At 42.1% G+C, this 27917-nt stretch overlaps 1 protein-coding gene across 8 annotated transcripts; it reads left to right on the top strand.

Annotated features, from left to right (window-relative positions):
* Positions 1–10: 10 nt before the first annotated feature.
* On the top strand, positions 11–26425 carry ADGRF4 (adhesion G protein-coupled receptor F4). Of its 8 annotated transcripts, none has more exons than XM_053222706.1 (11): positions 11–2856; positions 3754–3793; positions 10945–11042; positions 12232–12286; positions 14761–14912; positions 15690–15941; positions 16792–18171; positions 20376–20417; positions 20805–20864; positions 21898–21954; positions 25822–26425. In XM_053222706.1, exons 3-10 carry the CDS (start codon positions 10968–10970, stop codon positions 21943–21945), a joined length of 2064 nt encoding a protein of 687 aa, XP_053078681.1. In that variant the 5' UTR covers positions 11–2856; positions 3754–3793; positions 10945–10967; the 3' UTR covers positions 21946–21954; positions 25822–26425. The 8 variants fall into 8 exon arrangements, with proteins under 8 accessions (XP_053078681.1, XP_026913400.1, XP_053078679.1 ...); XM_027057599.2 differs by having other exon boundaries at positions 20345–20417; XM_053222704.1 differs by having other exon boundaries at positions 10945–11054.
* Positions 26426–27917: the final 1492 nt, after the last annotated feature.

Here is a 27917-nt window from a genome sequence, read left to right as displayed (position 1 = left end):
TCCAAGGGAAGGGAGTGGGGCAGGCATAGTCCTGGTTTTCGTAACGCAAAGATCTCAGTACCAAGAAACGTGACTTACCCAGAGCCAAGGTATTGAAGTGAGGACAGAAGCTCATGAAACTAGATAGTTATAGAATTAGAAATCTGGATAAACTTTAGAAAAGGTGGAGTCCAATGGCCTCATCTTGCAGACGGGAACTCTGAACACTAGCAAGAGAGAGAGATTGGTCTTTCATCAGTATTCTGTGTTAAGCACTTGACGGTCACATCTAGTATGAGAGCACATTCTGCTCCAAGGTGCTCACTTCCTAGGATGGGACGGCCGTAATAAAGATATTCTGTCTTGGGATTCTTTTTAACCAGGAAAGCGCCCATGGATGCTAACAGAGAAACTCCAGGAGTTTTTGGAACTCCCTTGAAAAAACGTGTGCCTCCGCTCCTATAGCACACAACCTGGTCTGCCCCCTCCTGAAAGGTGTCAGTGAACCGCATGTTTAGGTTGACTTTGGAAGACCCTGAGTGGAGACATTTTCAATGTCCTACTCACACCTCACGGAGGAAGGGGCTTGGTCAGATGGCTCAAGGACAGATTGGTGCTAAGAGTGTCTAAGGCAGATTCATTGTTAGACACTCAATACATGGTGATCCTTGGGAAAGTTATTTAAATTCCTTAGATTTTGATTCTCTTATTCATAAATTGAACACAGTAGAGTCTACCTCATAGGGGTGTTGTACAGACTAAATGAATAAGTGTAGATAAAATACTTAGAATAGTACTTGGCCATTACAATGTCAGCTGTTTAATTTTATTAGAGTACCTGTGAATTCACGGACACACACAACACACACAAACCCAAGCAAACACACAACTGTGGCCCTTTGCATGAGTCTGGAGATAGTCTCATGGAAGTTAGCTCACTGACTTCTCAATAAAAGAATGAAGCATTTGATTCGGTCTGTTCAACATCGAGGGTATCAGCCAGCAAAATCTGCCGAGCTTACCATTAGACTATTCTTTCATTCAGTGTTACCGTGGTGGTTGTAACACAGAGTCCCCTGACTGAGAAAGAGTATACATCATGGGGTTCTATTGAGGGTGCACCATGTCTGAACTCTGCTTTACTTTTTGCCTTCTCTGTGAACTCTTCCCTGAAGAGTCCAGCCAGAAGTGCTGGTTGTCCTCACCTGATTTCCTATAATATTTATAATCTGTGCTGTGCACTTTAGATTTAGTATTTATTGTTTTATTGTTTGTTTACTTTTAGCCTTTCGGTGTACATATATTTTCTCTCTCAGATCATTCTGTAAACCTGGGGGGACGGCATTACTCACTTTATTTACTCACTATGTTACTCCCTTCTGTACGCCCAAAGTGCAGAGCAAAGCGTCTTACACACAGAACGTGTTCAATAAAGGCCTTTGATTGCACAACCAAAGGTTTGATGATACTGGCTTTTCTGATTCCCAATGACCCGGTGCTTAATTAGCAACCTCGGTAGAAATGACCTATTTTCACCTATTTCATGGCCTCCTTAATCTTCACTATGGCAAAAAGATGTAACCAAACTGTCTTTCCCTTATTTCTCCTTACTGTCAACATTTCCCCCATAATATTTAAAAGCAGGTTCGCATTAGATTTTCTGGCTGAGAGGCTATGTAAATAGAAGGCACTAGAATTGGGATGTGTGGGTTTTGGTGGTGAAGAAAAGCCAAATTGTCTATCCTGTCGGAAGTCAAACCATGTGACGTTTCCTTCAAGTGCAGACTACCTTCTGTGTCTGAATTTCCCGTGGCCATGGCCCGAGGCTCAGTAACAACTGTTGGCCGGTTATTAAAAAAGTAAAACAGGGGCGCCTGGGTGTCTCAGTCAGTTAAACGTCCGACTTCGGCTCAGGTCATGATCTCACGGTCCGTGAGTTCGAGCCCCGCGTTGGGCTCTGTGCTGACTGCTCAGAGCCTGGAGCCTGTTTCAGATTCTGTGTCTCCCTCTCTCTCTGCCCCTCCCCTGTTCATGCTCTGTCTCTCTCTGTCTCAAAAATAAATAAACGTTAAAAAAAAAAGTAAAAAAAAAAAAGTAAAACGGGCGCCTGGGTGGCTCAGTTGGTTAAGCGTCTGACTTTGGCCCAGGTCTGATCTCACCGTTTGTGAGTTTGAGCCCCACATCAGGCTCTGTGCCTTTGGATTCTTTGGATTCTGTGTCTCCCTCTCTCTCTGACCCTCCCCCACTAGCACTCTGTGTCTTTCTCTCTCTCAAAAGTAAATAAACATTTAAAAAATAAATGAGTCAAACAAAAATCTCTTTGGCGTAAGGTAGGGATTAGATCATGATTTACCCATCCATTTCCTAGCCAGTTTTCCCCCACGTTTACCATCAATACAGGCAAAAATGTGATAGCCTTCTAGAATCATCTACAAGAGTGGCACAACTTCGCCATCTGTCCCCTGTGTTCTAATTACACCAGTGTAGTAGATGCAACACAGCCTCATGTGATCATCCGAGATAAAGATGAGGCATTAAAGCACAAACAAGTGACTCATTTTAATGGATTTGCTTCAGACGAGAGAAACCTGTAATTTCTCTTAGGCGTGCTTGATGGACCCATTGTGGAGTGAATCACACACTTACACAAGCCTAGAAACCCCGGGCGGTTTTACTTCTCAGATAGGCTTCTCACAACAGGTGGCTGGTTTGCACCGGGGCCTCTTGGATTTCCCTTTCAAAAATGGAGAAGAGAGATCACAGCCACTGAAGGGGGGACCATGAGAGGTGCAAAGGCAGGCACGCATGATGGTGGGGCACAGCGGTGGGGAACTCAGTGCCGACTTCCCTGCTGGGCTGCTAGATTTCCTGGATGCGGTGAGTACACATGTCACAACAAAATCTTTCTCCTACCGAAGACCGGATTGTTTTGGCATGTATTCTGGGATGGGGAAAATGTGTGATTTATGGTGGTATTGTCTGGAATGCTTGATTGTTGCAGGAAACTTCCCTAACATTATTTACAAGTTGGCTAGCTCAAGGTTAAAGTATTTCCTAGATCTCTTTTGTGTTTGTTTTTCTTTCAAAAGGCATTTGTCGGGGTCCAGTTGCTCACTCCTAGGAGTGAAAATGCAAAGCACCAGGCGATTAGACTCTCTGTTCTCTGATTGTCCCTTGCTGGATAAAGTGGATGAGCAAACCAGCTTTCGATTGCCTTCCTTTAGGCTCATTGTAAAGTTGTATGTGTGTGTGTGTGTGTGTATAAATAAATATATAATTAAGCATTCTTTAGTAGTTTCTTCTTTTAATGGGGCTGATAAAGCTGTCTTTATACCAACTTAAGACATTTCCTTCAGTTACTGCTGAAACCTCTTTGCAAAGGCACCTACCCTTGTTTTGAGTGGTCTATAGTACCTTTGATGACCTATCTTCCTTATATTCTGAGGACAAGTGTGGCCTTTCAAGTGTGCGTCCTAAGGTGCTATTTTGTGTGTGTTGCAGTACTCCAGCGAACTTTCTTCCTGGAACAGAGCAATTGCCCCGTCTGTCAATTACTTTAAAATCATATAAATCTCAAGATAGTTGGCCACATGCTAGATCCCTTCCGGACTCTGAAATCAAGTGATTCTTGAAACTGAACAGCATTTGAATCCAGACTGCAACTCTCAGAAAAGATACTGGGCTACAAAGAGATGGGCTGGAAGCCATCTAAAATAGGCGGGAATAAGATGCTTCTGATTCTAATAGATCTTTTGTATCTTTCTTTCCTCCAAGGCTCCTTATGAAACAGCTCCTCCATGGCAAGGGACAGCTGGTAAGAGTGACTGAATCCATCTGATTGCTGAGATCAAGAACGCGCAAACAACTTGTTTAGCCATCTGACTATATAACCAGAGTTCTAATTACACCAGCGCAGCAGATGGGATGCACGGTTATGAAATTCAGCTGAGGGGAACAAAACACACACACCCCAACATGTGGGTCAGCAGACTCTAAGGTCCTCACCCTCAGTTAACCTTTCTGAACTGGTTCTTCCCATCAAAGGGATTGGCCAAGGAGTGTGAGGTGAGTTGCTGCCTGGAAGGTTAGCCAACAAGTGGGTAGGCCCTCCCTCTCACCTTGGGGTGAAGTTCACGGAGGGGAACCTGTTGGGAAAGGGTCCACTTCGTTTGCAAACATTCCCACCCAGCTCATCGTAGGGTGTTCTGTGTGGAGGGGTTTGAGAGATCACGGCTTTCAGCGCGTTCCTTCCTGGCTGACTGTGGTTACCATTCCCAGGCTGTGCCTTCTTAATTTGCTTTGAGAGTCCTGATGCTAGCCCTCGCACGGCATGTCCAGGCAGGTGTGGGGTGCCTCCGTTTCATGAGTCATTCCCCACAACCCACCCCATGCTAGCGCCTATCAGAAACAAGCCCTAGGACCCAGGCAGACTAATTGTATTATTTAATTCCAAGTCATTCAGAAACTCAGCTCTTAGGACAAGGGAGGTGGGACAGATAGGAGATGGTGTTTCGGAACAGCTGGGGTCCCCTAGGTCTGTTCAAGAAAGTGTTTTGTGAGTTCTGACTGTGGAGACTGGGCAGAAAGGATGGCTGCCTGCCATGCCTGTGGCAGACATCACTAATCTGGCAGGACGTTGTTCTTTGCTGCACCTGGATGGGACCTCACCATCCTGTGTCACATAAGGTTCCAGGTAGTATAACAAAGAGGTAGGCTGGGAGCATTTCTTTCTTTTTTTTTTTTTTAATTAAAAAAAGTTTTTTTAATGCGTATTCATTTTTGAGAGAGAGAGAGCGAGCATGAGCAAGGAGGGGCAGAGAGAGAGAGAGACACAGAATCTGATGCAGGCTCCAGGCTCTGTGCTGTCTGCATAGAGCCTGAGGCAGGGCTCGAACCCACGAACCGCAAGATCATGACCTGAACCGAAGTTAGATGCTTAACCGACTCAGCCACCCAGGCACCCCTGGCAGCATTTCTACTTAAATCACCAGGTTTCAAAAGCATCTAGAGTTACAAATATGCTTATCTTCCCATCTAAGATAGAGAAGTTGCCTTGTGATTTTTAAACAAAAGCTTCAGAAATTGGCATCATTCTCTGCATGGGTCATTCACTGATCCATCCATTTATCCAACACATGTTTATTGGGTATCAGTTATGCATCTCACAGTCCGCGGGGTGCTGGGGACAGAGAAGTTATCCTTCTGTGTTCGCCTCCTGACTAATGACAACCTGATTTTTTGGTCCTAATCTGCCAAATGCAGGCTAACTTCTCTCAGGCTCTGGGGCTGGGAGGACCGAGTGCTGCGCTCTGCTAACCCCTTGTCATCAGGGCCTCGAGCTCACACAGTGGTGCGGGAGGCATCTATTGATGTGACTGAGCCACTGGGACTACTGGGTCTAGCTAGCTACATTGTCATCAGCCTCTGGGACCAGCAAAGGCTATTCTCGCTCTCTCTCTTTGAAGTGATCACTCTGTTAGAGCAGAGAGTCTGGCTTCCATTCAGTGGCCTAGAATTGCTGTTTATTCTCAAGTGAAAGACAAAAGTGGATGGTAGCCGGTAATTCAAGCTTTTATAAGGATGCACAGGGAAAGAGAGGCAGGTTGGGGAAGCAGGGGGGAGGAATTTGGGATGCTACTTTTCTAGAACCTGAGAAGCTGCCAATGCAGGCTGCTTGTTGCTTCCACCTCTGAAATAGGTCATCTTTCAGGCACTTTGGGAACAAGATGCAGGCCTTGTTTCTTCCTAAGCATCAGACGACCCTTTATTTACCTAATTACCATGGAGGCCTTAGGCACAAGTTCTGCATCTTGTTTTCTCCTCCTCTTTTTAATTATCTGTTTCTGAGTCTGCCTTCCCCTTCCTGTGATCATCCCCAACATCTGACTGCCACCCACCCCATCTGTGCCTGCCTTTCCTCAGCTCTCCAGCCGGAGCATTATGTTTCAGGATAATTCTGACTCTTTTCACTGTTGAAGATGACCTCTCCACTGCCTCCTTCTTTCAGGATTCACTGAAGGCTAGGTCTGTTCCTCTCGGCTGCGCTACTTTGGGTCACGGTAAATGACCTTCTATGAAGGTATTAGCATAGGGACTGGCCTGTGGTAGACGCCCAACAAAGGCTCGTGGAGCCTGAGTCTGGGTGAATTAATGTGTTCCAAGATGACATATGGTCCTCGAACAGCAGCCTTAAATTCCCCCAGAGCACTTTAGACGATAGCGTAAATTTGATCCAATCGGGATGAAACAGGTCTTTTTGCCACAAGGATGCCCAGAAACCGTGTCATGCATATATGTATGTGTGAGGGGTTGGGGGTGCTGGTGCTGGCACGTTCTCCAAACCATTTGACCATGGAACTCCTTGGTGTTTTATGAGACTCGCGTTCCACAGAAACCCACTTCAGGACGCAGTATCCCGGCCAAACGCAATTGACACGAAACTCTGTAGTGTTTGCCTACTAGGAAGAAAACAGGCAGATTTCCTGAAATCACAGAACACTTAAGTCAGTGTATAAAAATGCCTTCAGCGTCAGCTTTTTCTTCCATTTTTTAAAATTCAACTTTGGTGCCTGCTATGAACTTGGCAGGCAAGCGGGGGATGATGTGTGTCAACCCTAGGCATAAATATGTGTTGTTATAGCGCTGTTCTGTCAGAGTTACTGCTCACTATTTTTATGTTCCCCCACCAGGGACTAGGATCTTGATGTAAATAGCCAGTGACAGATCTTCCCAACAAAGTGTTTTCCTGCTGCCATACCCAAGGGGTTTAAAGAGGCAGGGATTTTATGAAAACACACGATTTTGCCGTTAAACTGAACACACTGTAAAACCAGAAGTCAATAAATGGTACGGAGGTAATTTAAGCATACTGGAGATAGAATAACTCTGGATTCTCCAGGTAGGATAGGACCTGGCATTGACTCCAGGCTCTCTTCACTAGGAACTACCAGACCCTTGGGCCAGGCAAGTTGTCCTTGAATAGATTCACACTGGAAAGCTGCCTCTTTCGGTACTGTCTGCGTTTTTGCTGATGTTCTTTTGGACAGTCCACTCGTGTCACATTTAATATTTAGATTTTGTGTCCTTGTTCTTTTCCTCATTCTTTCAAGAGGTCACTTATCACATGCAGACACTGTGCTGGGTATTGGAGAAGTACTTTTCATTTGCAGAAAATTTTTAGCTTGGCATTACGCAAAACTCAAAGTTCACTTTAAGTCTTTAGCAATGGTGAATCTCAGAAAGTATGTTTTTTCCATTTTGTCCTATGAAATATCAGCCTCGGATTATGAATTATTCTGGAAATGCTTCTTTTTATTTTTTAAGTCTCCATTTTCAGAGCCCTAAAGCTCTGGCTCATAGTGTTCCGTGCAGAATGCTCTGGATTTTGGCTTCGGCTATCCAAATTGTGATAGGATGGATCCCATTGTACTCTTTCTGGTGAGAAGAGAAACAATCCAGTTGGGGCTAACTTGAAAACATTTATCCATCCAACCCATCCCTGCCAATCAAAATGGACACAAATAAGAATGCGGTGACTCCTCTTGGGTAACGTTATTAAACATCCCCCCCTTCCCATTTGCCATAATTGAAGGAAATTTACCATACAATTATCAGACAGAATGGTAGATGGGTTGCGTACATCAGACTATAAGAACGTGGTTGATGGAATAGCAAGTTTATCAACCAAAACTCTCCAAACAGCTAGTTGTGCTCAGTTCAAAGTTTATGTTTCTTATGGTCATGCTTGTGATTTCACACTGCATATGGATTGTCTGCTAGTAATTTTTTTCTTAAAAAAATGAATGTATCATTATTTCATAATGTTCCACATGGAGCATAATGACCTATAGAAAAGGCCATGACTATTGGATCCTTTCCTCTCTGAACACTTTTGGGAGCTGTGGACTTAGAAGTCCTAGCACTGGTTGGGAAAACAGTTTTGGACTTCCTAAATCACATCACATCACATCACATCATTGTGCCAGATGTCTGATTTTCTCCCAGCAAGATTAACTTTAAAGCAAACTTCTTATATTGAAAACTGTACACAGTAAAATCTTCCTCCTGAAGCCTTAGCGGGCGTTCTTATTTATAAGTGGCCTCCTGTGGGCTTGCCTTCACCCATTTTGCTGTGCATTCCAAACCATGCTCTCCAGGTGGAAGAGAATTGCATTTACTCTCAGCATCAGTCCTATTATTTGACCCTGAATGTAGGTATCTTTTTTCCCTGATGAATGCATCTTGGGAAGGAGATTTCGACAGAATTGTGAAAAATAGGAAAGAGAATAGACCAAAGGGACCACTTCAGTGGGAGAAGTGAACGATTTTCGATTTGATAATGAAAATGAATCTTTTAGTCTGTATTTCTGCCTCTAAGATTGTAGGTCACAATCCATTAGAGGGTTGTGGAGTCAATTTAGTGGGTGGCAACCAATTCCTGAAAGAATGTCAGGTAGAATGGAATGCAAGATAAAAATCACAGACATAGCAGAGTATCTTGCTCATAGCTGGGAAGGATAAGTAATTTTACATAAAAGTTTTTGAAATATAAAGATTATGTATTTTTCAGTTTTATGTAGGCATCTCTACATATATGTGTCTGTACACAATGAGTCATGATGTAAGATCTTTTTTTTTTTATTGTGTCAGGATAAAAAAAAATTTTGAAATCCACAAGTATATATGTGAAACATATGGATACTTCTAAGACAACTTATTCTGGTTCTTCTGGTATTTCCTTTTGTGAGGACAGTTAAAAATCTACCCTAGACAATATTAATATTGCAAATTGCTTAGTGTATTAATCCACCAATTTGCTGCACACACGAGAACTTCTTTCAACCACTCCTGTAAGATCATGAATTCCACACACATATCCCAACAACTATGCAAATCCATTACCGCACTTTGCCTGTCATTCTGCCATGTTTCCTTTCCCTTGCTCAGACTTGCTCTGCAAGATGACAGTATAAGTCAAAATACTTTCCCTATATGTTCATTGGTTAGGAACTCAAAGAATTTTAAACTCCAAGATAATTTGGAAGCCTTCCTGTAAATGCCTGTGGCTCATCGTCTCATGCAAAGGCTCATTGGAGTCGTGAAAGTCCATCGTAGTCTTGACTCTACCTAGGAAGGGTTTGATCCCTGATCACTGAGTTTTGTTTGCTCCCTGGCTACAGATTGCCTGGTGGGCCTAGATGGATCAGAATTCGTTCATCTCCATTGGAGCATAAAGGGATTTACGTTTGCTGAGGCTCAGTTTCTGCCTCATGTGCAGCATGTAGGTGATCTCTCTTCTCACTATTGCTTTGACGTGTCTGTATTCCCCACTGGACATCCTTAATGGAAATGACAGCAACCTTTATTTCCATACCCCAGCGGCTGGTACAGTGCCTGGCAAATAGGAGGCACTTGAAAAAGGGTCATTGGTAGAATAAATAATCACCCTACATTTTATGAAATGAGTGAGAAAGAAAATGGGATCCGTGAAGGTCAAATAGTTCATCAATAGCATAAATATGATAACAACTTAACTCATGCTGACTCTAAGACCCATGGTATTTTCACTTTGCTGCATTTGTACTACCAGGAAAATCATTCTAGGGAACTTTGTTTCCAATAAATGGTCTTAGTTTCCACTAGCCTGTAAGTATGATGGCGATGATCATGATGGTGTCCATGAATTCCAACTGTTGTAAAGATGCATTCTTGGAGATCTGTCTTTGCAAGGTGGAACTATCAAGAAAAAGGCTTCACCACAAGGAAAACATTTGTAACCATGTGTGGTGACAGATGTTAACTAGACTTACCTATCATGTCGCAAAAATACAAATATCAAATCATATGTTTCCATTAATGTAGTGTTACATGTCAATGATATGTTAAAAAAAAGAACAAACAGGCAAGAAGCAAGAAGCAGACATAGCCAGAGAACAGAGAGTTATCTTCTAGTGCTTCTAGTTTCTCCGAGTAGTAGTTGATCTATCCATGAGAGAGTTTCCGTGCTTGTTCCAGTAGCAGACAATAGTGTATATTCATTTCATTTTAAGTTACTTGACTCCATATGCCTAGAGAGACAGTACACTGCAGAACAGTTGTTCTCCACGGAGGGTGATTTTCTCTCCCAGGGCACATTTGGAGACATCCGGAGACATTTTTGGCTGTTACTACTAAAGAGGAGGCTGCTCCTGGCATCTGGTGGGTAGAGGCCAGAGATGCTACTATATATCCTACAATTCACAGCACAGCCCCCCCAAAACAAAGAACTATCCAGCCTACAATGTCAATGGTACCATTGCCGAGAGACTCTGCTCTCCAGCTGCGCCCCCTGGGTTGAACTCTGGGCTCCATCATTTTTTATCTGAGTGAACTTGGCTCATAGCTGCTCAACGCTTTGTACCTTAGCTTCTCCACAGGTACAAGGAAGACAGTAAAGGAAGCGCTCAGGACAGTGAATAAGAAATAAAAGTTCTTAAGAAATGTTACTATCGCAGAAAATTATCAATTAAATGACCAGAAACGATGTCTTGGTGAACATGTATCTTTCCTGGTGCTTCCATCATTCCCATGTATTATTTGTAGAAAAGTTAACATTTGAGAAAAAGTCTTTCTTTTTTTCTTTTCTTCCTTCCTTTCTCTCTTTCTCTTCCTTCCTTCTTTCTTTCTTTCTTTCTTTCTTTCTTTCTTTCTTTCTTTCTTTCTTCGTTCTTTCCTCTTTCTTTCTTTCTTTCTCTTTCTTTCTTTCTTTCTTTCTTTCTTTCTTTCTTTCTTTCTTTCTTTCTTCTTTCTGTTTTTACATGTTAGCTAACTTGAAAGTAGATATTGGTGTTCTTTCTTAGAGCAGGACGTTTTGGTGTGCATATCTCAGAGTACCCTGTAGGGTCACCAAGTGTTTTGTTAGTCGGCTAAGTTTTGCATTGTTTGGCCTTATCACCTTCAGCTGGATCCACCTTCATTCTCCTGCAGGTGAAGATCCTAATGTGTGAAAAATGAAGTCCCAGGAAACGATGCTTTGCTGTTTAATGTTATTCCTGGCCACGGAATGTTCTCACTATAGATCCAAGGTGCGCATCAAAGTAAGTGTGATCCATTCTTACGTGGTCCCGTAGAGAAATCTGTCAGTTCTCCCAGATAGCTAAATTTATGATACAGGACATGATTTTAAATAGATGTTCAAATGACTACAGTTTTAGTCTTGCTAATAGTTTTTTGTTTTTGTTTTTTGTTTTAAAGGAAACAAAGAAACTTTGAGAGGTGGCTGGGCCTTGCAACAGTATATTTGCAGGGTGTGACATGGAACTATAGGAGAGTAGGAAAATGACTTTTCAAGCCCCAGAGCATGTAGACAGGCAGCCATTGGGAGGAGGAAGTACCAGCCTGGCAGCTACTGATTCAGCTCCGGACCTTAACTTTCCTTCTCATTAGCTGCACAAGTTGCTTTCCTTCTCTGAGTCTTAATTTCCTTATCTGTAACCTACAGGGTGTTTGTTTGTTTGTTTGTTTTCTTTTAGATGTTTATAGCCCTTTATAGCTGCAAAAGAGTTTGTGATTTTATTATTGTCACGTACTGATTATTCCCAGCATCTGCTCATCTCTACCTTTCTGGGGGATATAATGGTATCTGGAGGGTCATATGAGCTCCATTTCATATTTACAGTTAATACAGATGGAGACCAGCTTAGTGTTACAATTGCTACATCTGTGTTCTCCCTGGGTACTTCAACTTTCCAGGGGTCCCTGGGTGGCTCAGTCGGTTGAGCATTGGACTTCTGATTTCAGCTCAGGTCATGATCTCATGGTTTGTGAGATCAAGCCCTGCACTGGGCCTGTGCTGACAGTGCTAAGCCTGCTTGGGATTCTTTCTCTCTCCCTCTCTCTCTCTGCTGTTTCCCCATTTGCACTTTCTCTCTCTCTCAAAAGAAATAAACTAAAAAAAAAAAAAAAAAAAAAAGAATAATGTTCATTGTTTTTTTTTTTTAAAGCTTTCCAAAATATGGATTCAGTCCATTAACCTGACCTTCAGAGCCCAAGTGACCACTGGCAAGCTTCTAGCTCTCATCAGAAAATAGTTTGTTCTTTGTCTGTGCTCACCTCTAATGCTTCCCTCTGTAAGTTCCCATGATGTCATACATGGACGCCAGTTTTCTGGCCTAGTCCTGAACACGTTTTTACTTCATATCCACATGGACCCTCTATGTTGAGATGAGAGAGGAGAGTCTAGTAAGCGGACATTTGGGAATTTATGTTTTACAGGATGGAGATAAACATCAACATCCTGAAGGGAAACTCAAGACTGGAACGATACAAGGTATGTGTCAACAGAACAGTCTTCTTCCATATGGAGACTGGACAGAGTAAAGGAAGACTTGGCTGTGGCCAAGCATGTCCCAGACCACGAGCTTTCAATTAGAATAACAGTCTCTCTCTCTGACCCTCCCCTGATCATGCTTGTCTCTCTCTGTCTCAAAAATAAATAAAACGTTAAAAAAAAATAGAATAACAGTCTCTAACAAGTTCTCATTGTTTACCAGTATTGATAGACTCACTGACAATTGTATATTATCTATGACATAGTCACTGATGCAATTCAGCAAATATTCACGTGTGTTCTAGAGTAGAAAGCAAGTGTTCACTTTAAAACCCCGAAGGGAAATGTGTTTGAACTAATGAGCTTACAAGGCAGAAGAAGGAACAGGACAGAATTCATTCCTTCCTACAAAGATATTTTCAGAATGCTTAAATGTACGTAACACTGGTTCTGAGAGGTCTATTGAAGTGATGTAAGATAGGTATCATGTTGGTGAGACTGGTTGCTCTCAAGAAGTCAGAGATAAACTATGGAGATAATCATGCTATGATAGTGCAAACATGTGGTTCTCCCCCAAATAGTAGAAATAACTGGATTCTCCACAGACATGGCCAACTATATTTTTAGCCCAAACACATCTCTACATAGATACAGAATTGAGAAAAGAGAGAGAAAGATAGGTAACCTTCATTGAGTATTTATGACAACAGCGTTCTAAGTGCTGGACAGGATGCTATTTCCTTCAATGTTTGTAACAAGACTGTGGCATTGTCTCCAATTGTCTGGATAAAGAAATTGAGAAATTGAGAAGCACTCAGCTTAAATAACTTGCCAAACCAGAGGCAGTTGGGTAGATGGTAAAGAATAATGCAAACTTACTTGTTTCCTTTCTCCATGAATGGAGTCAACCACGGAGCTGTCCCAGCTGCAAATATAGATGCATCCCTTGACTCATCGCCAATTACTCACTACATCTTATTGATTTCAACACCTTACCAGCTCTCATTATGATCTACCTCTTTTCATTCCACTACCACTCTCCTAAGGCAATTCTTCCTGGGACTACTTCAACAACTTCATTCTTGGGCTCCCTGCTTCAAGTCAATCCACTTTACCCCAGGGCCAAATTAGGCCTGCCACCAAGTTTTAGAAATAAAGTTATATTGGAACACAGCCATGCCCATTTATTTTACGTATTGTCTTTGATTGCCTTCATGCCACAAAGGCAGAGTTAAGTAGTTTTGACGGAGACCACATGGCCTTCAAGGCTGGAAATATTTACTCTCTGGCCACAGTTGTCATTTAGCAATTAAAAATATGGACTGCCTCGTTAAGCTTTCGTGTGGGACAAACAATGAAGGATATTGCATGGGTCATGTGTATATTAAAAACTTATTCATTGTGTAACTGAATGCTTTCAGTGGATCCCTGTTGTTTGTGGATTCTGTATTTGCAAATTCTCTTGCTCATTGAAATTCATTTGTAACCCCCCAATCTCTACTCACAACGCTTTCTGGATCATTCACAGACAGAAAAAAAAATAATTTGGGTTAGCTAAGGTGCAAGTTCCGAGTCAAACGAGGTGGCTCTCTGCCTTCTTGTTCCAGGTCTCCTACTCTAAACAAGTGTTCTTTTTGTGATGTATGTAGTGCCCTATGTTTTGCCTTTTGTGCTTTTTGTTGGTGATGTTTTTGGTGATTGGTGCAGTTTAAAATGGCTCCTGAGGGTAGTTCTGGTGTTCCTAAGAAGCCTGTCATGTGTCTTAAGGAGTAAATGCATGTGTTAGTTAAACTTTGTTCCTGTGCTGTTATGAGCGATGGTGCTATTGGCCATGAGTTCAATGCTAATGAATCAACAACATAAATAAGGTGTCTTTAAATAGAAACACACAAAACAAGCCCATATACTGACTGGTTGATGAAAAGGCTGTGAGGAGAAGCTTGTAAGAACCTGCCTTGATTTCCCCTCATTCGATGCTTGTGGCAGTAGAACATAATTACCGCAAATAACGAGAATCGAGTGTATCTGAAAAATAAAATCAATATTTAACTGGGCTTCCTGTATTTTATCTGGCAACTTTATCTGGCCCTTTACAGAAAATTTGGCTGCCTACACTATCTTTAATTATCTTTCAAAAGCGACTCCAGTCATGTTTTCTGGTAACCCCCATATTGGCACAGAATTTAAGGTCCTTTATGCCTTGACCTCTGCTTACTTCTCCCATCCTTATCTCTTGCTACACCCCGCTCAGATGCTCTGACCTAGCCTTTCTGTATGACCTGTGATCTCTACTTTCTATGTGCTGTTCTCTCTGCCTAGACATCAGCTTTGCAGTCCGCCTGGCAAGCCTTACTTGGTGCTGAGGACAGTGTTCCATGTCACCTCCTCTGAAAAGCAATCCCCCAATCCCTGGAATGTTAGCTGCCTGTCAGAGTGCAGAAATGCTGAGTAGCCCCCTCCCCTTTCCTTTTCAGAGAAATGCCGTGGACCTTGCCTCACTGCTTCCAACTGCAGCCAGCCTTGTGCTCAGCACTTTCGCGGAGAAATAGGATTTACATGTCATCAAAACAAGTGGCAAAAATCAACTGAAACGTGTACAAGCTTATCTGTGGAAACATTCTTTAAGGTGATGCATTTGCATATTATTGGCTTCTGGGGCTCATAGCCCAGGATGTGGTAAAGACATTCTTCATGTGTTCTGTTCAGCATGACAATAAATCTCACATCTGGACTCGGGAAAATGGTGCAGTGGGTGAAATTTGTCTCTTCTCCTTCCTTACCCACACTCTCCGGTACTCTTCCCCACCCTCCCCACCCCCTTCTTCTCCCTCTCAGAATCTTTTCTAAAAATAAGATCTGAAACTCATTCACACAATGGTGAATGCTTACAGGTTAAAGAGTGAGCTCTAAAGATAGATTTGTGCTTACTTTCTCCTAATTAGTGAACTCGAAACTTCTTGAAATGACACTTTAGTAATTCTTTGTTTGACCTGCCAACCTCCAAAAACCCATTCCCCACCCCACCCCTAAATTCCATGGGACCTTCCCCCTTTAAAAAAATCAAAAAGGCAAATTTTGTTTTTAGAATCTCTCCACATGTCTGGAGAAAACTGTCTTGTTATCATACTGGAGTTAAAATCACTGTCCTGGAAGCAACAGGTCAGTATCCTGATCTCTGGGGCAATTTGGGTGGAACCTCTGGTCTGTGCGTGACTCCACCTTCCTCTCGGTCTTTTCCGGCATCCCAACGACTTTTCAGGACCACTTGCTTCTCTGTTTTCCCCATGTGGCTTATTGTGCCTTTAGCTCCTTTACTCTGATATATGTTAGGTTCTTAATTGCATTTGAACAAAGCAACTTTGTTTTTTTATTTTTGTTTTTGTTTTTGTTTTTTTAAAAACAGGACTTCAATAGTGCATTACGCCTTTCCGTAGCCGCAGCATCTGTCCCTCTGTACGTTCTTGACTTCCGAGCTCCAGAGCCCCTGGAGAGTGTAGCCCAAGGAATCCGCAGGAACTGTCCAGTTGATTACGCCTGCATAATTGATGTTGTGAAATCATCAGAAGCCACGTCTGGAAACATTGCATTTATAGTGGAGTTATTAAGAAATATTTCTACGGATTTGTCCGACAATGTTACCCCAGAGAAGATGAAGGTATTTTTTGTTCGTTTCATTGAAAAAACTGACAGTCTTCTTCTTCTTCTTCTTTTTTTAAAAACAAATCTTGCATTTAAACAGTTTCAAGTGTACTCTTCAGGGTACAAGGTATGACAACCACGGCAACCATAACAATGATGGGCATTTTATTTCAGCCTGGTGTATCAATTCACTCTAGTTTATGGAAGTATTCGAGAAGTTAGCACATTTTTAATACATGTTTTTGTACAGACTATTTTCAAGGGAATGTCACAAAAGGATGGCTGTGAACAAGACTGTGTCTACTCTAGTGTTGCCCAAATTTCATTCTGTAGAACATAATTATTTCGAGAAATGTTAACGGAGATTTCTGTACATAGCACATGTAGGAATTCTGGGTTAAACAAAGTTAAGCAGGTTTCCTTATGGCGGGACTTTTTAGAACCTTTTATATGTTAACGAAGTTTGGCCCTCTTTATAAGAGTAGGGGATATCGGGATGTGGCACACAGTATTTCTGAAATTTAGGTTTTTATAGAATCTATTCCCAATTCCCTCCATTAAGCAATCATTGCTATCTCACGGGAATCTTGGGTTATAGGGACTGCAGTTTACAAATGCTGCCCCAGGGCACATAATAAAGCAAGTAAACTATACCTGTGACTTTTATTTGAGTTTAATTATTGTTTCACTTTTTTGCCTTCTCTGAAGGCTTATTAGCATGAAATTCTAATAAACATGGAATTTGAAGAAAAATTTGTTAAATAAGATCAGATCGTTTGATCTTTACAAGTTTCAGATTTAAGAAATTGACTTTCTACAATAATGTGTAAATCCTTAGTGTAAATTTCCACTTTTGTCCATGGCAGAGTTATAGTGAAGTGGCCAACCACATCCTCGATACAGCAGCCATTTCAAATTGGGCTTTCATTCCAGACAAAAATACCAGCTCGGATTTTTTGCAGTCAATGAATCTGTTTGCAAGGCAACTCCACATCCACGAGGATTCTGAGAACATTGCAGATGAACTCTTCATTCAGACAAAGGGGTTTCACATCAACAATGATACCTCAGAGAAAAAGTTCAACTTCTCCACGAGCATGAACAATATGACAGAGGGTATCATAGGAATGATAGAAATTCCCAGGCAAGAGCTGTGGAAGTTGCCACCAAATGCATCCCAAGCCATTAGCATAGCTTTTCCCACCTTGGGGGCCATACTGAGAGAAGTCCACCTGCCGAATGTGAGTCTTCCTAGACCTGTAAATGGTCTCGTCCTTTCAGTGATTTTACCAGAAAGATTGAAGCAGGTCTTACTCACCTTCGAGAAGATCAATAAATCCCAGAATGCCCGGGCCCAGTGTGTTGGCTGGCACTCCAGGAAAAGGAGGTGGGACGAAAATGTGTGTGAAACCACGCTGGAGATCATGAACAAAGTAAAATGCCAGTGTAACTACACCGGCATGGTGATGTCCTTTTCCATTCTGATGTCCCCCAAATCTGTTGACAGCAAAGTCCTGGACTACATCACCTGCATTGGGCTCAGCATCTCCATCTTTAGCTTGATTCTTTGCCTGATCATTGAAGCCGCTGTGTGGTCCCGGGTGGTTGTGACAGAGATATCCTACATGCGTCACGTGTGCATCGTCAACATCGCCGTGTCGCTCCTGATTGCTAACGTGTGGTTCATCATAAACTCTAACTTTCACAAAAAGGCCCAGGACTCCAACTGGTGTGTTGCACTGACATTTTTCAGCCACCTTTTCTACCTCTCTCTGTTTTTCTGGATGTTCTTCAAAGCACTGCTTATCGTCTATGGGATATTGGTTGTTTTCCGCAGGATGATGAAGTCCCGCATGATGGCCATCGGCTTTGCCATTGGCTACGGGTGCCCGTTGGTCATTGCTAGCACCACAGTTGCTATCACAGTCCCGGAGAAAGGCTACATGAGACCCGACGCCTGCTGGCTTAACTGGGACAACACCAAAGCCCTTTTGGCATTTGCCATCCCAGCCTTGGTCATTGTGGCCGTGAATCTTGTGGTGGTTTTGGTTGTTGCTGTCAACACTCAGAGGCCCTCTATTGGCAGTTCCAAGGCTCAGGATCTGGCCATAATTATGAGGATCAGCAAAAATGTTGCCATCCTTACCCCATTGCTGGGACTGACCTGGGGTTTTGGAATAGCCACACTTATAGAAGGCACTTCCTTGATATTCCATATAATCTTTGCCCTGCTCAATGCTTTCCAGGTAAGTTCCAAGAGGGAGACTTATTTTTACTAATTATTATTATTAATTGTCTTACTCATAAGATATTTTTATTTCATAATTTCTTATTCTGGCTATACAACAAGCTATGACCATGATTTAAAAATATAGAATACAAAATGTTCTTTTTAACTCTTTCCATGTCTTAGTGACATTTGGCTGTGGCCTCCCTTACCCTATTGGTTGTCAAGTTGGATTTAACTGATCAGGCTGGTTAGGTGGGCATCTCCTTCCTTCCGTCCTCCCTGATCCCTCCTAACGTTTCAATGTCAGAAGAAGGTTACCTTCATTTATCAAAGACTTGTCTTTGGCCAAAGATGTGTGAGTCTACACTCACATATAATGCCTCAAAACAAGCACAGTTTTTTAATCCTTTCTCAAGGAGTTTAGGGATTCAGTGGAACAGTCGTTTTCCATACTATGGAGAGAGAACCCTTGCCATTCTCTTTGAATGTTAGCCAGTGAGGAGCTCTTACACCTCTTCCCTGCTTTCGCTGTGAAATAAATGTAGGCTGTGATTCCCTGAAATGGATCTTGCACATGTTGCCTGACCTTAGAGATGTCACATTTCTCTGGGCCTCGGCCTTCTCCTTAGTAAGATAAAGATATGAGTCTAAAATCCTCTATATTGTCTTTATCTTGCCTTAACCACACTTGGTTTGGCAAAATGATCCCTCTAAAAATTGTTGTACTCTATGTGACTACTGTGCATGTGCTTTTGGGAAGCCGTCGCTAGCCAGACCACTTTTTATACCTACGAATAATAGCAAATTGGGCAAGTTCATATCCTTAGTTAGGCTTTTAATCAGGGCTTGGCCAACTACGGCCTGCTGCCTGGTTTTGTAAGTAGTATTACTGGAATAGAGCCATACTCATTTGTTTGCATTTTGCCTATGGCTGCTTTTGAGCTACGATGGCAGAGTTGGCTAGCTGTAACAGAAACTGTAGAGCTCAAAATATGCATTACCTGGTTTTTCACAGAAAAAAAATTTCCAACCGCTGCTTTAAATATATAAATATAACTGCTGAGTAAAGCAACAATGTATTCCTATAGCATGTCCCTATTACCCTATTTTAAAACATTATATAAAACAGAAAGCAGGCTTTTAAGAAATGCCAGCTCAGATCAGTTATATATCTTCCTCATACGTTCTTCAATAACTGTGGAGAACATTCCACTCTTTCCCTTGCATGGCTTTTAAGGAGAAACCTTTGACTTATGGTTTTTTTTTGTTTTTTGTTTTTTGTTTTTTGTTTCTTCATCTTCTTTTTTTTAATCAAAAGCTCTTGGACTCATGTAAATCTCCCTAACTCTTGAAGTTACTTTGGTGACTGGTGATCTCGTTTTATTTTATTTTATTTTTTACTTTGCAACTTAATTAAACCCTGAAAGTTTTATTCTGTTTCTTTTTCAAAAGAAAAACACTGAAAAACTTTTAGGTAAATACACTCCAACTTTTCTTAGCAAGCTTTTCCTGTGACTCACATTTAAAAATTTCAGTCTTCTGAGTAGTGTTTCTTTGCCATGAAACTATCCTCAGAAACCCAGGCTCCTTCCACTCTCATGGAAGGATGCAGAATTTTCTGAAAGTTCAACTTCCACCATTTAGAAAGATTGAGTGTCGATTATTATGACTTCATAGGAAACCAAAGAATTTAAACTTGAACACACCCTGGCATTTTATATTTCTGTAATTTTCTCTCTTTTATGTATAAACTTATTCCACCAGCTCAGAGGCCCTGCTATTTCCTGGCTTTTAATTCCAACTGAAAGTAAACTATAATACAGGTTTCATTTCTCAAGACACCTTCCATGATTGTCACTGTGAACTACAAGATTCCATGTCATGTTGTGTCATGCTGCTGTTATTATGAGTAAGATCAGCTACTTAAGGTTTGGAAAGTAAACAGATACAATAATGTAGAAAATACTCTCCTCCATCTGTAGCCACTCAATAAATATCAATAACTCTCATGCACAGACATGAAGGTGATCCTTTTTCTTTGAGGTACAATCACAGAGAATACTTGCCAATGCGTTTTTATCTGCATCAGTAGAAGCTGAAGTAGAAGTTTCTAGTACCCAATAACTGTCCTTGAAGACATCTAGAAGAGTGATATTAAAATAACAGTTGGGATATTGTCTGCCTCACAGTCCCTCATACTTCGGTTGAATTTTGCCACAGGGATTCTTCATCTTGCTGTTTGGAACCATCATGGACCACAAGGTAATTTGAATTTGTTTCACTCACTGTAAACATTTTCACACGGCTCAGGTAGCAGGGGGATGAAGCAGCTTTGAGAAGAAAGCCTGGTCCCTGGGTGTGAATTTTATGGGGGTGCTTCAGGCATCAGCTTAGAGGAGGAAAGCAAAGAACTATACTCCTTCCTTTCCTGCATTTAATCAAGTCAACAGGAGGTTGTGTATGAGTGTATCTAGAAGAATAAAAACCATAACCAGAATTTAAACTTTAATCGTAAATCCAATTATAATGACACCTCAGCTTTTATTGGCTAAGCATAGAGCTTCTGACGTTGCTTCTGCCAGGGCTATTGGTCTCGAAGTTCTGGGTTTTGGGGATGTTGTCGTTTCTTCACTGTCCTTGCTTCTTCAGATAAGAGATGCTTTGCGGATGAGGATGTCTTCACTGAAGGGGAGATCAAGGGCGGTAGAGGTAAGCCCTTCCTCTCAGTCTCAATACTTAAGGGTCAGTGTCCTCAGTAGAGTCATGAAGAGACAAATATTATAGCTTAGTATTCAGGATTTGTTAGCAAAGAAAATTATTAGGACATGCATTCAATCATTCATTTCTTCACTTGACAAATTTGGAATATCCTGCTAAAGCTTCAGGTCAGTAGAAAATCCCTCTCAAGAGAATTTTCCACCTTGGATGTATTTCAACTTGACATCTGGACTGTTGAGATGGGACAACATGAAACCAGGATCGTAGACTCATAAAACACTAGAGCTGGGAAATGAGAGATGAGTTAGAAATGAGACTCTAGTCCAACCTAGTCATTTCATAGGTAAGGAAACCAGGACCCAGTGTACTTATGAGATTTGCCCAAAGTCTCCCAGAGAATCATGGGAGTTAGCGTGCGCCTTTCTCAAGACTCTTCAGTAAGCCACATTCTTGGGCTGAAGTACATGTATATTGATCTTGAAGATGACTTTTGACCAAGCTGTCTGTCTTGTAAGGTACCAACTAAAATTACCATCATTGTTATATTAGTTAGAAAGAAGCCATTTACTCCACCAACAGTTTCTTAATAAGAGCTACTTTCTTAATAAACAAACAAAAAATTTTCTGCACACATTGAGAGTCAGCATTTACAGTTAGCTACTACTGAGTGTGACTTTTGGTACCATAGTCCATCAATTCTAAGATAGGCATTTTCTTCACCTTTTAACAATTCTAAAATTGGAATGTGTCTTACAATCAGTGGCATGTCATGATTTAATTGGTAAGATTTTTTTCCTTTCTTTTTCTTAGTGGAATAAAAAAATAATGATGTGGCTTACAATGTTAGGTTCAGTGAAATATGATAATTTAATTCTGTGTAGCTGTGTCAGTTTGGGTACTTCTTTTCATGTTTCCATTTTTACATATTTATATCTCTAGATAAGCATATACATAAATATGAATACATTTTGTCAATGCCCTTATTCACTGACATCAGTGTTGCTTCCCCCCCCCCCCCATTTAGAATGCATCATTAAGCCCAACAAATGGATCTAAATTAATGAATCGGTGAAAATGACAGGTGAGTATTAAAAATTCAAGGAGAAGCTTTGCTTGCAAGTTGTGACAAACTCTTTAATGCTCCTTGTGAGCACACTATTGCCTACGATGTGATGCAGGAGTGAGGTGGGGAGGGAACAGGAGGATATATCTTTCAGAGATTAAAAACTTCTTCATTGCTCAGCGCATAAATGAACATATGCACATATTTAAAACCTATGTCATCTCAGTTTACATGACCATATCTTTTTTTTTTTTTAAAGTTTTAATTTAAATTCCAGTTAGTTAACATGGGGCACCCGGGTGGCTCAGTTAAGTATCTGACTTCAGCTCACGTTATGATCTTGTGGTTCACGAGTTCAAGCTTCACATCAGGCCATCGGGCTCTGTGCTGACAGCTCAGAGCCTGGAGCCTGCTTCAAATTCTGTGTCTCTCTTTCTGCCCCTCTCCCACTCATGCTATCTCTCTCTCTTTCTCAAAAATAAACATTAAAAAAATTACAATAAATTCCAGTTAGATAACATAGAGTGTAATATTAGTTTCAGGTGTACAATACAATGATTCAACACTTCCTTACAACACCCAGTGTCGTCACAAGTGCACTCCTTAATCCCCATTGCCTATTTAGCCAATCTCTCCACCCACCGTCCCTCTGGTAACCCTCATTTTGTTCTTTCTAATAAAGAGTCTGTTTCTTAGTTTGCTTCCGTCTCTCTCCCATTTGCTCATTTGTTTTGTTTCTTAAATTCCACATATGAGTGAAATCATATGGTGTTTGTCTCTCTCTGACTTACTTTGCTTAGCATAATGTTCTCTAGCTCCATCCACGTCATTGCAAATGGCAAAACTTCATTCCTCTTTTATGACTGAGTAATCCATTATCTATCTATCTGACTTCTTTTTTATCCATTCATCAGACAACGGACACTTGAGCTATTTCTGTAATTTGGCTGTTGTAGATAATGCTGCTGTAAACATTGGGGTGCATGTATCACTTTGAGTTACTATTTTTGTATTCTTATATGACCAAATCTTAGGAATCCTTTTCTTTCCTCAGTGAGAGGATGATATCATCGCATCTGTACTCATGTAGCATACACCCTTACTGTCTACGGCACTCAACACACCCTCATTTCATCTTGTCAGTGAGTGGTGACACTTAGAATAACCTCATTGTTTAGAAAGAAGACTTAATTGATTGAAATCACAAAGCAACAAGCTTGTCTCTCTCTAATGAAGTTGGAGCCCAAAATCATCCCTAAGGGGGTGTGGGTAGAACTGTAGCAAGTTAGCTGTCTAACAGCCAACCTATAAGACATATTTCTCCACAGGTGAAATGGAAGGAAAACAAATATTAGGCATCCACGAAGGGCCATTAGTCGCAGCATGGCAGCCAGAAGCCTGAGAGGTAGTGGCGGGGTGTGGGCAGGGGTGATCAATCTTGGTAAGGTCTTCATGGCCCTTGTACATGGATATAGAGGAGTCTCAGATTTTTTTTTTTAAACACCATCTGGCGGCAGGCACATCTCCTTCTACATTTTATTCTCTTTCTGAGTCACAGCCGACTATTGAACAACAGGGCAAAGCAAAGAGCTGAAACAACCGCATGGAATCAAAGACATTCTAAGTTGGTAGGATCATGAAGGGACCTGCTGTGTTACAGGTCCCACAAACCCACGTTGCGCTGCTGTGCGACATTGGTACACGGTCCCGGGAGAGGGAGGGAGAGAAAGAGGGCTTTGTCATATACGTTGACAGGCATGTGTGGGGGGCCAGGAAAACACCACCATACTATTCTTAATTAATCTTCCTCACATTTGGGTTTTTGTATTAGAACTTTAAAGGGGGGAAGGAGGGATATTGTAGAGTTTTAAAAAAGTTAACTCTCCCACCTCTGCCCATTTCCTAGTCTAAAGAGCTCCTCCACAGTGGAACATGACTATAACATTCTTGCTTAGTCACTAATCAAGAGGTGATTCAGATGACCTGTAAAAGCTGACCTTTCCATCAAGGTCCCAGTTTGACCTGTTTTCTGAAGTCCATTAGATATCTCAAGGGGAGGAGGCTCTGCCTCCTGAGGGGTACTAAATCTAACCATCCTAGAGAAGACAGGCATGGTTGAAGTCTAATCTCTAGCCAGTTGGGCATACCTGGTTGGCTGTAGTAAAAACTGGAGAAAACCAGTAGAATCCAGGATCTGGGCTGCACGACTTCCTGGAGTCGGAGAGGTGCATAAAGCTTCCACTGGTACTTGGGGGAAGTGTAGGAAGGAGATGGGAATGCACTAACAGCTCCCCAAAGAAATCCTCAGCACGTGATTCTTCAACTTCTGTTATTTAAAAATATTTTTTTAAATGCTTCTTTAGTTTTGAGAGAGAGAAAGCGGGGAAGGGGCAGAGAGAGAGAGAGAGACGAAGACCCAGAATCCGAAGCAGGCTCCAGGCTCTGAGCTGTCCGCACAGAGCCGGACAGCGGGCTCGAACTCACGAGCTGTGACATCATGAGCTGAGTCGAAGTCGGGTGCTTAACCGAGCCATGCAGGCTCCCCCTTCAACTTCTGTTTTTGAACCTGTGAGGTGGGGGATGAACCGAGGATCGCATTCTTTCAGTGTGTCCTCCACAGGTGGCTCTGTGCCTATTGAATTTTGTCAGGAATTGGAGCTGTGCCTTTTAGATCTGGATGGATGTGAAACCAGAAAGATCAGGAACAGCAGCTGTCACTGGGGCAGGCCATCTTAGGGGCCTAACAAGTTAGAGGTCAGGGACAAGAAATTTACAGCAAGCGAATGGAAACCCAGCAGAACCAGGGAGTTCTGTCAGCAGACAGAGGGCCTGCAGCCACGGCTTAAGGGCAGAGTTACAGCTCAGCAACGCAGGGTGTTTGATAAGTGCAAGTCAGGTTGCAGCCCAAGGCAGGGCCCAATCACAAGGAGAAGAGTAGTATTTCCGGCCTTGATCAGAACACAAAATCAAAGGGTAATGCAGTCTGAGGAGATGGGCAGGATTTCATTGTTGAGAAAGGGGGCTGGAAGTCATAATGGGACTTGCAAAGATTGGAGACCCTGAGCCTGGGGGCAGTTCCTCATATCCCAGTGACCTCAGGTTTGATTGCTCTTGGAAATAAGGTCCAGAACGTTTTGTCAGGAGGTCTTGAGGTCAGGGAAGGATTGCAGAGGTGTGGAGACCTGGCAGTTTGCTTCAGGTATAGATTCTAATTGGAGAAATCCCATCCTGGAGGCTGAGGAGGGAGGGAGAAGATGGTCTTACCGTGAAGCCAGCTGCACAGCGCCCTCTGCTGTTCATAGGAAGGGTGGGCCTTTGCTACAACCCAAATGGAGCCCGTTTTTACCCAGTGTTATTCCAGGGTCACCAGGAAGTCTCTTCGGTTCCTGTAAAATCTCTTCCACATATTTGTTTATGCCTGAATTCACCTCAAAGGATGCAGAACTCTTCATTCTGCAGTGGGAAATGAGACTGACTGAACAAATACCCGGAGGAAAGCAACAGCGTTTTCTGTGTTAAGTTGTCCATTCAGAGTAGCAGCCATTCCAGAGACCAAGCTTAGATAGCTGGAGAGGAAGAAAGGGCACGAGCCCCAAGTTTAGGGCTAAGGGAGCAGCATGAAGACAGAGGGTGCAGAAAAAAATGAAGCTTGGTGGGGGTGGGGGGGAGGAACAGCCTCCCTACTGTGTGACTTTGAGGAGATTGTCCGTGCCTCGGTGCATATCCTCCTCTGTAAAATGAGGCTAATAATAACACATACCTCTCAGGATGGTTTCAGGACTTAATGAGCTAACATATTAAGGACTCAGAATAACTCCTGATTCGAATGAGCAGTAATTGCCTGTTGTTCTTCCTGTTAACACGAGTTTTGACCATTTTGCCTAGGCCACTCCATTCCTCATGGATGTTCCCTGTCTTGGACTGAGAGTTGACGTCTGGGAGAGGGAGACTGGAATGCAGAGACAACCCGTGCTTCCCCGGAAGACTTTCTCTTCTTGCCAGGCGTGACAGTTAAGCTGTCAGGGCGAACATGTTTGCTGAGGAAAAAGAATACCGTTTGGTGTAGGGGCTTCAAGGAGGTAGAACCACTGACTCTGCCCATGACTTGCAAGAGTCCGGCTTCTTGATCAGCCTTGGCAAGATTAAGTCAAAGAGCCATTTTCTGACCTGCTGGACACGCCTGGGGCTCTACTGGACATTGTGTGCTTTCACTCCCAAGGCCTGCTCTGTGGCTCCATAGGACCTGTCATTGTCACTCTGGAGGGATCCTGGGCACTTTGGGGGACGGGAGTTAGATCCAGTTTCAGGGGTAGGGGGTGGGCATGGGTGTTGGGGGTGGGGTGGCAGCAGAAATACTGAAGTACTTTGGAAACAGTTAAGTTATGGCAGGTTTCCTAAAGATAGGCAACAGAGGCAAAATAAAAGGTCTTTTAAACGTGCTTATTATTTTAGTCTATTTTAGGCCTTGAATAAAATAGTTTAACTGCTAGGGCTTTAGTTTCCTCATTTGTGAAACTTAAAAAATATTCTTGTAGGTATTGTTATTTGCGTGTGTGTGTATGTGTGTGTGTGTGTATTTAAACCCCTGTACACAAAACAGATTCTGGTTGTTACTTTACAAATAAAAATAAAAACATTTACTTTTCACAGCTGGCTCATGTGTGCGTTCAATCAAGGTAGATGGCCCCAGTGTACCACAACATTCTTGGGTATCAGCCCTTTGATCAGACACACAGGAGACTCGGGAATGTAATCCTACCATATGCTTACAAGGTGATAACCCGGGAAAACTTGGCAAACAGCATTACTGTTTTTCAGACATGCTCAGTGATATTTTTATCGCCAATTTTGGTTTTAAACAGTCAACTAGTCAATAGGTCTGAAGCTGGCTACGTGGACATGAGTAGTGCAATTTGACCAAAGCAGAAGTCATAAAGGCCTGTTAAGTCATTGTTTTTCCACAACACACACACAAACAAGTACCTCTTTGCAGGCCTGCTTTCAGAGCCTTTAGTGTTGGTAGTTTGGAACCGGGACAGGGACTGGTTTCAAATCGAACAGCAATTATTTTAGTGATGAAAAATCTCAGTCATTTGGAAATTGTGCCCCTCTCCTGAAATTAAAATAAATTATTCATAATGAGGGGCATGAACCTAACTTCCAGATTTATCAAATTTCCTGAATATTATTTTTTTGACCATATTTCCTTTTTGACTCTAGCCATTATGGAAACAACTTCTTACTTCTCTCAACCCCCCGAGATTTAGAAATTCCAGAGCTTCATGTAATTCCAAGCCCAATGATTGCCTTTAGTTTGGTAGATTTATTTGGTATTGTGTCAAGGTCAAATTAATAATTTCCTCATGATAGTAGCATTTAATCTCTTTTCTTTTTCCTATTTTCCCAAGCTCTTCATCTTGTTAATGGAACTGTGGTACGAGTAGCCAATTGTGCAATAACAGAACACATTCATTTCGAAAAATCACCACACTAAGCAAAATTGGCAATAAGACCCACAGAACTTATGGGAAACGTGAGATTCGGGATATAATATGCCAACATCCAGGCAGAATCTTAGGCAGAAGTATCTTAGCCTTGAGCAACTCAGCTCAAAGACAGATTTTCTCCTAGGAATTTTCTCCTGCTGGTAATGCTCATCTTTGAACACAACTCAGTGACTAAATGGTTGTACTTCCATTGAGAAATCCATTTTTCAACTTCATTATGTGGCCAGGTGATATTTTATCACCCCTTCCGCCTTCCCATATCCCATTCATTTCATTTAGAAGTGTGCCTGAAAGTTTGCATGACAAACAGAGGGGGTGGCTTTTATTTGGTGTTTGCTTTGCCATCCCAGCTCCTCAAAAGGTAGCAATCTGTTTAGGGACTGGCGCCTTGGTTTCCAGAGAGATACAGAGTCTCTGGGACATAGTCGGTCAAGGAGTGGCACTAAAAGAAGCAGCCAGAGAATGGAACTCATA

Source organism: Acinonyx jubatus, chromosome B2, assembly GCF_027475565.1.
Source record: "Acinonyx jubatus isolate Ajub_Pintada_27869175 chromosome B2, VMU_Ajub_asm_v1.0, whole genome shotgun sequence".
NCBI lineage: Eukaryota > Metazoa > Chordata > Mammalia > Carnivora > Felidae > Acinonyx > Acinonyx jubatus.
This window is presented reverse-complemented; position numbering and strand designations above follow the sequence as displayed.

Excerpts from the sequence above, each read along its gene's own strand:
- ADGRF4 (XM_027057597.2), top strand. The coding sequence starts at position 10,968 with ATGAAGTCCCAGGAAACGATGCTTTGCTGTTTAATGTTATTCCTGGCC. Across the intron at positions 18,172-20,344 it reads CCCTGCTCAATGCTTTCCAG|TCCCTCATACTTCGGTTGAA; the intron begins GTAAGTTCCAAG and ends TCTGCCTCACAG. Across the intron at positions 20,865-21,897 it reads GGAGATCAAGGGCGGTAGAG|AATGCATCATTAAGCCCAAC; the intron begins GTAAGCCCTTCC and ends CCCCCCATTTAG.